The 10,434-nt window shown below is 36.6% G+C and overlaps 2 protein-coding genes across 3 annotated transcripts in view; one reads left to right on the plus strand and one right to left on the minus strand.

The window, feature by feature from the left end:
• Positions 1-3,092, plus strand: part of syce2 (synaptonemal complex central element protein 2) — a 9,122-nt gene extending 6,030 nt beyond the window's left edge. For both annotated transcript variants that reach the window (XM_077213645.1, XM_077213643.1), the window contains exon 5: positions 1,484-3,092. In XM_077213645.1, coding sequence (XP_077069760.1) covers positions 1,484-1,678 — 195 coding nt within the window. In that variant the 3' untranslated portion in view covers positions 1,679-3,092. The remainder of the gene's footprint in view (positions 1-1,483) is intronic.
• gcdhb (glutaryl-CoA dehydrogenase b) lies at positions 2,238-10,281 on the minus strand. Its single transcript, XM_077213642.1, has 12 exons — positions 10,109-10,281; positions 9,488-9,600; positions 8,684-8,722; positions 8,444-8,584; positions 8,245-8,307; positions 6,987-7,157; positions 6,745-6,874; positions 5,681-5,897; positions 5,259-5,362; positions 4,951-5,076; positions 4,154-4,314; positions 2,238-2,764 (listed from the first exon to the last, which is right to left on the minus strand). Exons 2-12 carry the CDS (start codon positions 9,585-9,587, stop codon positions 2,691-2,693), a joined length of 1,326 nt encoding a protein of 441 aa, XP_077069757.1. The 5' UTR covers positions 9,588-9,600; positions 10,109-10,281; the 3' UTR covers positions 2,238-2,690.
• Between the last annotated feature and the right edge of the window lie 153 nt (positions 10,282-10,434).

Genomic DNA, 10,434 nt, shown 5'->3' on the forward strand with positions numbered 1-10,434 from the left:
GTCTATATCGCTACAATAACAGACTGGCACGCAACCAATAAGTCATTCATTCAAGAACGTTGTGCAAATTTACTGCAACAATTGTGCATCACTCTCTGAAATTTTTGAAAACACAGCGTTTAGTTTATCCTGATAAGCGTTCGTTGTCACAGTTGTAAACACGCCAAGTTTCTTCTTCCATGAGACGGTTTGGCGTCACTGCGTTTTGATTTTCAGCGGACCGTTAAAGAATGTGACACACACGTCTTCCAGAAATCCTGTAGAATTCAAGAGTTTTAAAAACAACTGAAGTGTTTCCCATTTTGTGTGCCTTATGTATCAGACGTTCAGCCCACGGTCAGTGGATGTGACTTCTGAGGCTGAGACTATAAAAACAGATAAAAACATAAATAAACATTAGTTCATGACTGATATTGTATTTATAAGTAGTCAGTGCAGTTGACAAAAATAATACCAACAAAATATCTGAAAATATCATATTTACTATATAAATATACGGGTATATCTTAAAACATGGATATTATAAAGATGATCAGAAATGAAATGTTCTTTGTAACATTTTCTTTTTATGCACCTTATTTTATATATATATATTTAAATGCACAATACATTTTACACTTAACATTTAGTTAGGCCAAGCAGGTACAGTTATCGGCCCATGCGGATTATCTTAAAATCTCCACTAGTATTGTTCTGTTTTATCTATGCAATGCAGTTTTGATAATGAAAAAAATAATTGATCAAGCTGTATATTCATTTCAGAGGTCTCAAACCTCTGATGAGTGGTCAGGGTTACAAATGTTTTGAGGAAATTACATTTTCACCTTAGATTTGGAGCCAAATTACAGGGGGTACAAATTACCTTAGAAAAATGGCACCATCTTTTTTTTTTTAATTTTTACATAGAGATTGGTAGGTCTATTAGTAAAATCTGTTGACTTTAGCAATCTTTGTTGCATAATATGCCACAGGTTTGCATGCCTTTAACTCCAGAAGTATTGAAGATATCTTAATATCCTTTTAGATTCTTTCAGTCACTGTTGGCATATTATGCAACAAAAATTGATAAAGTCAACAGATCTTACTAATAGACCTACCAATCTCTGTGTAAAAATAAAATAACAATGCTTCTATCTTTCTAAAGTGATTTTTACCCCCTGTAATTTGGCTCCAAATCTGTAATTCTGTCATTTTGACCCCCTTCTACAAAATAGTGGATTACTGTCAATATACATTCATGACATTAAATATTTTGGCTTTCTTCTACATTTATGTATCTCTTTTACCAGAAATTTTTTATCAAAATAATTTTTTTAGCTATGGGAGCTCTGGTTGAGTTGACACGGAATGACCTATAAATGATTGTGTAACACGGCTCAGCAACAACTGGCCTAAAACTATGCAAAATCAGTATGCAGACACATCTTTTAGTGAACTGTAATGGAATTGCGATGTGAATAATGTGTGGTGTGTGTGTGTGCAGGTGAGTGAGATGTGTCAGCGGGTGAAGGAGCAGATGTTTGAGTATTATGAGCAGCACAGTAAGGGCATGGAGGCCAGCCTCGCTGAGCTGTCGGAGGTGCTGGAGAGAAGCAGTCAGCTGAGTATGGAGCTACAGGGAGCCAGTCAAACCCTGGCCGCCATCAATAAAGGCCTGCAGCACAACACTGAGCAGTAGAGACACAACCCTAACAATAACATAATATGAGCCAGAGTACACTTATAGGATTTCTGTGGTACATACACACATCATAACAAAGGCAGAGTCTTGTTTACTTACAGTAATTTAAATTAAACTTAAGGAGTAACCGTTCAAACGTGAATGTTCAAGTGAGTGTAGCTGATTGAGTTTTTTCTTATAGTATGTTAAAAAAAAGTTCAAATGTGAATAATATGCTAATCTGATTTGTATTTAAATGTTTCATTACATGGTTTATCTAAAAGACTTTTACTATCATTCCTTCTAAACCCAAGAGTAGTTTTGGTCTCTACATTTTTGGTGTTTCAATAAATAAGGTTATTGTTCAATAACTAAGGCTTTCCTTCCCAGCATTAGCTACTGAAAACTCATTTAATTCATTATCAATTATTATCGCTTTATGGCTTTCTTAGTGCAAATGAGCTGCTCTAAATAAATATAGATGGCAAGATGCAACCATTACAAAATGAGGATTTGATAACAAACCCTAGATCCTCTCGGTACCATCTGAATAATGAAAGCAAAAGGGGGAACACTGTAATATTTTACATTTTATGCACCTGCATTAAATATAATTTGTTTTAAAACAGGCTAACACTTTGAGATTTTTTTTATAATACATCAATGTACAAACAAAAACATGCACTTTTTCATCTTTACGATCCTTGGTGAATTTCTTTACAAATCTACTTAAACCTGCAGTCAATCCTTCATTCAAAGTCTTGTGATTTAGTTAGAACATAGAAAAATAGATATCTGACAAAGACTACATGAAGTACAGACATGCAAATATCACATACATTACCTGAAATACTGCTAACACATGTTTGTTTTAACCGGATTCAGAGAATATTGTATTTATTAAAGATAACAGAAGTAAGTTGTAATGGTAAATGACGCAAACCCTACAAGCGATCCGGAACTGAATGGGTTATAGGTAAAAGGCAGCAGAAGTCAGTGTACATGATGTGTACAGTAGGGAGACGGCAGCTCATTTGTCCACCGTGAAGGACTGCAGTCCAGTGATGGCTCTGCCCAGGATCAGGGCATGGATGTCATGGGTACCTACAAAAGACCACAATAATCAATGTTGTGTTTGGGGAAAAAGTTACTCAGTAGCCTTCAATCAATGGTTGCATTGATATGTACTATCTCATTATAAAACCAGGTTTTATACCAAGTTTTTCCTCCAGTTTTGAGATGAAAAATATTGTGCTGACACTTAATAAGTGAATCTGATCAAGTAAATGTGTTCACATCAAGAGCTAATGCACAGTAATGGCCATAAATCTACATGGGCAATCTGTCTATGCAAGTTTTACTTCATAAAAGAACAAAGTTAAAGTTTGAATACTTTGGAATACATATTAAAAAAATATGTTTTTTTCTGGGATCAACGCTCTGTGTGAAAGGGGCTTATTCCATAGAATTGATAGAGTGGCTTCTTTGTAAATGCAAACACGTTTCGGGATCAATCCCGGGATGAGGTTCAGCTTCAGTCCAGGAATTTAACACCCTGTGTGAACAAAAGACAGGACCAATGCCGTAACGGGTGTATCGTACTGATGATGCTGAAGCTGAGATCGTTCGCCATCTTGATGGAATAATACACGATGCGCTAGTTTATGATCAAATCAGAAAAAAAATGTATGAGCATTTCTCAAGAGATAATCGCAGATCATAAGCCAACTTAAGACGCTGTGGAGACATTACAGGCCATATTTCTTTACGGGATGTGTGTGAACGCACAGATTCCAGAAAATCTCTGGTAGTGTGAATGAACCAAAATCAAAAGATCCCCGAACACATTATCAGGACTTAGATTAAGTTCAGTTAGTTCAATTCTGACATTTAAGTAGCCTTTATAAACATGCCTTAGAAAAAACATTACTGGTGTGCATGGATGACTCGTTCGTGTTGCCAGATCTTGCTAGGAAAAAAACAGTGAACAAGAAAAAGCCCATAATAAATCCAAATGCTTTATAGAAAACTAAATATCACGACATGCACCTGCCCACTTTAATAGCCCAATAAACTTGATCGCTTTATGATTGCAATTTATTTATGTTCTTTTTTACTTAGTGCAAAACTACGCACTAACAAACAGCCACCTCTATGGCAAATCATTGTTTTGGGTTACAGTGGCAGTGTTTATGAAATGATGTATTATTCCTTTAAAAAAAAAGGAACAAGGGAAAAGACAGGATGTTTTGAATAAGTTTGTTGTTGTTCAAGGCAACCAACTGGAAATAATATAAAAAGTGCTTTAAAGCAAGCTTTCTGATGTCCTCCAAAAAGATCTAACTTTCTTTGTAATCCCGATCACTTTCCTAAAAGCTCAAAGCATTACAGAACCCTCGTCTGTGCGGTGACCAACAGGAAGCTTAAATCAGGGATTACACATGGGTTTCTCTGTACGCCTGATCTTTTCACATCCCCTTCCCTCCCTCTGACCTTCATAAGTGTTGACGGCTTCCAGGTTCAGGACGTGACGAATGACGTGATACTCGTCTGCGATGCCGTTTCCTCCCAGCATATCTCGCGCCTGTCTAGCGATATCCAGGGCTTTCCCACAGGAGTTCCTCTTCAGCATAGATATCATCTCTGGAGCCGCTCTGTGAACGTAGATCAGAGAGTAAAGACTGTTAGCTTGGATGTGATCAGATAGACATCATTCTTACATATTAACATTCTTTCAAGACAGGGTTTACATTTTAAAATAAATTATATGTTTTAGTAAAGTTAGAAGTAAAGTTCAAATGGCCAGGAAACTTCACTGGGGTATTTTTGTAATGATAAATACTGAAGTGACTAAATGTGATTAGTAATGTGATAAGTAAAAATATTTAATTGCAGTGAAGAATGGGAAGTGTCTAATGTTTCCATATTTCTCTTCTTAACCAGAATTCACTTTTTGACTAATGAATTTTCATGACTTTTGTTGACTATGAAGATTTTTTGTTATTCATATTATAGGGAAAATAGTCATATAGACCAAGTCAGTTAAATATTTTAGGCCTGAGAAAAACTAAAATTAGGTCACTATATACTATTTATCCATGATTTTTTTAGGCCTGGAAATCACCATTTTACATTTTTTTTTTTTAAGTTTTCCATGAGCCTGTGAAATGTGTCAAATTGCACCAAACATTTGTCTTTCTCTGCTCCACACTTGATCCCTGCATCCTCACAAAAATGATGTCCATGTCTATAAATCCTAAGAACTAGAGCAGCGTAAAGATTAACCTCACTTTTTGTCATCTATCAGTCGGCCCAGCTGCAGACACGACTGCAGGCCGATGGTGATCTCGGTCAGCATGTCTGCCATCTTCTTCTGGATCAGCTGGTTTCGGGCTAGAGGAACTCCAAACTGGATCCTAAAGAGAACATTACCGGAACATTATGTTACATTCTGAAAGACAACATCTGCAAGAACCATATAGACATGAACTATAAGGAGAGCCAATCTTAGCAAGCAAGCACATTTACTTAGACTAATTCACAGTTTAAAATGATCCAGTCACTCATTAATGAGAACAGATTGCAGATGTGTTCTGACCTGTCCAGTGTGTACTGACGTGCGGCGTGGAAACAAAACTCTGCGGCTCCCAGAGCTCCCCAAGCGATGCCATAGCGAGCGTTATTCAGACACCCGAATGGACCCTGGTGAACAAGGAAGAAAATCACAGCTTCATTAGCATTGACCTTCACTAAAAAAAATATAATAAAAAATGTATTATGCATCAACTAGGTGCTTGTTTGAGTAGCCTTATCACCCAGATATACGTCACAATAGGAAGAAAAGACTATTGCAACTTCCGTTTCATGCCGACTTCAAGCCAGTGCTTCATTATTGTGAAAGACTTTATATCTTGCATTGACTTTATGTCTATGCCATTGCCTACTAATAATAAGTTCAAGCCAATGAATCCTGAGCCAGTGTTTCTTGATGGTGTCTCATGCAGTTTCTCTCTCACTCACCGCCAGTCCTGTAACTTTGGGCAGCAGGTTTTCCTCTGGGACTTCCACCTCGTCCATGATGATCATACCAGTGGCTGAAGCCCGCAGAGAAAACTTGCCCTCGATCTTGGGGGTGGACAGACCCTTCATGCCACGCTCCAGGATGAAACCACGTACCTTACCGTCCTCACATTTGGCCCAAACCACACAGATATCAGCCTCGGGTGAGTTCGTAATCCTGTGCGAGAGAATGGAGCAAGTTTAAGATGATAGAAGAGACTCTTTGTCACTTCTCTTGTCCATAATTAGACCTAAAAACCAGAAATGAGCATTTTTGCACTTCTGGTTCCATCGTCTGGAAGTCAATTTGGAAGTTTTTTGGTTAAATGCCTGAAATAAGATGTGTGGTTAACACAAGCGGGTTTTTTCCCCCCTAAAACGTAAAATATATCAGAAATACCACATTCATGATTTTTTTTTTTTTTTTTAAATGGACTACAGAGGTTGTCGGGACATTAATCGTCATCACACCAAACAGAAAACTCACCTTCTCACTGGTCCACCACTTTTACAGCTTTATTGAGTTTATACAAACTATTCTAACTCAAACTTTCCAACTTGTAGATTTTAAATAAAGACGGAAAGATATGTCAGAATCTTAGTGATGATTACGTTGAAGTCAAGTGACCATGGTGTAGTTCGTTTATAGTCTAGTTTTAGATTTTTACTTCAGGTGATTGTATACAGGCTTCAGAATTCATAAAATTTACGTCAATGTGTAAAGATTATCATGATGAACAAAAGGTGTACGAATCATAATCTTTTGTTGGTCACAGAGCTTATGTTCTACAATAATCCAAAAGCCAGTGGAAAAAATCCTATTGGCTTTTTGACAAGGGAGCCAGAGTGATGCAACCTTCTGGGATGGCCTATAAAAAGACTACATTCTGGCACTGGCAGCAACTGTCCATTTACTGAACGCAGTACTTAAAAAAAGGCTTATGGCACCACCATGTGGACGGATTCTGATTTCTTCACCTTTACTGTTCTAAACCTGCGTTATATAAGAGCGACGCTGGACGCACCAGGTCTTGGAGCCGGTGAGGGTGAAGGTGCGACTGGATGGGTTGTACTTGGCTCTAGTCTCCATGCCGCTAGGGTCACTGCCGTGGTTTGGCTCCGTCAGTCCAAAACAACCTAGAATCTCTCCTTGTGCTGCGCGACACATAGACAATATGATGTCTGCATGGTTATGAATCTTATGAGCAATATTTCAGCCCATAATCAAAAGATAATTAAGATTTTTTGCATTGTGAAACAGTCTCACCCAGTCTGGGCAGGTATTTCTGCTTCTGTTCCTCGGTGCCGTAAGCGTTGATGGGATGCATGACCAGCGAGGACTGCACACTCATGACCGAGCGATAGCCGCTGTCCACCCGCTCCACCTCGCGAGCGATGAGACCGTACGCCACGTAACTTGTGCCAGCACAGCCGTAACCTTGACAGGGAAGAGTGCATGACTGTGAGAGAGTTGCAGAAAAGTATATATGGTTACATGATAACACTTCGCAATAAGGTTTCATTTGTTAACATTAGTTAACTACATTAGTTGACATGAACTAACAATGAACAATACTTCTACAGCATTTATAAATCTTAGTTAATGTCAACATTTGCTAATACATTTTTAAGACTGAAAGTTGTATGTTAACATTAGTTAATGCACTGTGAAGTAAAATGAACATGGAACATTTTTATTAACTAACATTAACAAAGATTAATAAATGCTGTAAGCATATATTGCTCATTGTTAGTTCATGTTAGCTAATGCTAGTATTAACAAATGAAACCTTTTACACTTTCAACAAGCAATTCATTATTTTCTGACTAGGCATTAGATGACGGAAAGCATTTTTATTTAAAATCTCTAATATAGGGCAGCAAATTTTGGAGATAAAAATCGAATTGCAATCTTTTTGATAAAAATTCCAATGGCAATTTAAAATGCGATAAAAAAAGCTTGTTTGTAGGGCTGCACAATTTGGCAATTTCGTGATTATATACTGCATCGGTATAACTATAAAAAATATTCAATTATAATAAACGATTATTATTGGTAAATTAAAATATTAAACAAAATAAGAAATAGTATTTAAGAATTGAGTATTTACATTTTAAAATACTAACATTTATGTCTGTCTTGATTTCATTTTCAAAAGTTAAACCATCATCAATCTTTTATTTTGACCGAAAATTGCAGGGAGCCCTTAAAGTGATATAGGAGCTTTTTATTCAAATTTTGGGAAGATGGTTTGTGCACTTTGGGTTCCCAGATGCACATTATAACGACAATAACTGTAGAGATTTCCTGTGAACCTGGCCGCTCTGAGACACTCAAAATAGTGCATCATGTCTGCTTGTGTATAAATAAACACAGTGCCGTGCTTCCCTCTGAAACATTCAGTGCATATATTCATTTAAAATGCAGCTTTTGCAATTTGATAATCATTTTCGATTTTATTAATCATGAAGCTATTCTCTAATATCGACTGCTGACGAACATAGAACTGATATATTATGCATACCTTTAATGGTTGGGCCCAAAACACCCAGTTCCCCCATCTCAGACACAATCTCACGGTGAAAAACTAGTGGAGAACAAAGAGCAGTTAGTTTAAAAAAGCTTTCAAACAATGGAAGCTTACACCCTCCACAACCCATAGCCCATATTAGAAGTCCTGCTGTAAACTACAAGCTGTCATTGAGATATAAATATACCCTCACCTTCATTTCTGTTGGCCATCAGGATACGCGGCATGAGTTTCTCCTGGCAGTAAGTGCGAAATGAGTCTCGAATCATGACCTCCTCCTCCGTCAGGAGACCCTCCAGCTCCAACGCATCACGCCAGTCAAACTGCACTTTAGCTGAGGTTTATATGACAGGATATAACAAACACGCAGGTCAGTGATCAGCACATATTCAGAAGCTTACAGCAGGAAATATTGCAGAAGAAGTAAACATACGTGTTTTCACTTGCTTCTTTTCACCTGACTTCTCTGCATCTGATAGAAGAAGAATAGAATTTTACATTTGTGTATCTTTACAATGTTATGCATGTGCGAAAAGAAATATGCATTAGAAATACACTCCCATTCAAAAGTCTGGGGTCATTAAGATCATTTAATACTTTATTCAGAAATGATGCATTGAATTGATCAAAAGTGACAGTAAAGACATTTATAATGTTATAAAAGATCAAAAAATTCTGTTCTTTTGAACTTTCTACCATCAAAGAATCCTGAAAAAATAATATAACAAAAAATATTTAGTAGCACTGTTTTAGACAATGATTATAAGAAATGCTTCTTGATCACTAAATCATAACAAATATTATTTCAGATAATGCTTGAAGAACATGACTTATATTCTATATTTGAGCTGTGGAATAAATATCTAATGACCATTATGTAAAGGAATAGTTCACCCCAAAATTAAAATTATTAATGTTGTTCCAAACCTTTTTATTTAAAGAATCGTTATATTGCATAATGATTTGCATAAATGATTCGATTTGAATAAAGACTCAGTTTAAGTCTGTTCATCACATGAATACACTGTATAGCTTCAGAAGTATTAAAATATATCTCAAAAACGGTTTGGATTACTGTTATGGTAGATTTCTTTGAGCTTGAAAGACGTGGTGAATATAATTTTTCAACATTTTTTTTTATGTTCCAATAATAAAAACAAAACAGGCCTGGAACAACATATGGGTGCTTAAGTGTGCGTTATATAACAACATATATCCGACAAACTGCTGTTCTGACCCCATGGAGAAGCCGCAGCAGTTTTCTGTGATCTGCAAGCTGAAAAGAGGACACATCTCTGGCTGTTCACAAGCAGACGACTCGCACTCCTTAATGCCATGATGAGTGAGCCTCTGTAAAAGTAATAATGCGAATGTCATAGAGCAATCATACATTACAACATATGCATGTATCAAAACATTCAACAATGCCTTAATCATTTCTATGCATTTTTAATATTAAATCTTTATTTTACCAGGTTGACTCCTTCAAATTAATATCTGTTTTAAGAGAGAACTACCGAAAATAGCAGCATACAATATCATCATAATACAAATTATAGATTTATTATGTCATTCGCTGAAGTAACTAGTTAAAACACTTTAGACAAGGCATACGGGATATTAACATTGGGTTTTAAATGACAGATTTCATAATACTACTACAGCTAGGAGAGTTTCAGTCACTGTCCAACGTAGGTAAACAAACAAATCTTCAGACACGTATTCTGTAAACAAGCATTAGCGTCATAGTTCTTGGCCACAAGTCATGCACACGAATAGCAGTTGACCCAAAAGCACAGAGCTAATAAAGGACTCCCTCCGGTATAATGTCATATAAACAGATAAAAGCTTTACGTACCTGTATACGAGGAATTATGAGCAGACGGTACTAGTTCACTTGTCATACAGTGATAATTGCTTTAGTTTAAACACAGGTGGGATTTTTTTTCAGTTTGACAGGCAGCGCACGGAGGGCGGAAAAGGAACATGAATGTGTGAAAGATGGAGAGTCCAGGGCGCCATTTTGAATGTGGCACACAGCGTCATCTTCTTCTTTTCACTATTTTACGGCGGTTGGCTTGAACATTAACAGGTATTATAAAATAATCACATTTTGTCTTTTTTATTCAATAATTAAATCCTTTGTGTAATGAAGCGCATCTCTTTTCTAAAATTGCGCATGTT

This window comes from Siphateles boraxobius, unplaced genomic scaffold (assembly GCF_051911475.1).
Source record: "Siphateles boraxobius isolate OS27281-9 unplaced genomic scaffold, OSU_SipBor_1 66, whole genome shotgun sequence".
Taxonomy (NCBI): Eukaryota; Metazoa; Chordata; class Actinopteri; order Cypriniformes; family Leuciscidae; genus Siphateles; species Siphateles boraxobius.

Excerpts from the sequence above, each read along its gene's own strand:
- gcdhb (XM_077213642.1), bottom strand. The coding sequence starts at position 9,587 with ATGGCATTAAGGAGTGCGAGTCGTCTGCTTGTGAACAGCCAGAGATGT. Across the intron at positions 8,308-8,443 it reads GATGGCCAACAGAAATGAAG|TTTTTCACCGTGAGATTGTG; the intron begins GTGAGGGTATAT and ends GTTCTCCACTAG. Across the intron at positions 5,363-5,680 it reads CCAAAGTTACAGGACTGGCG|GGTCCATTCGGGTGTCTGAA; the intron begins GTGAGTGAGAGA and ends CTTGTTCACCAG.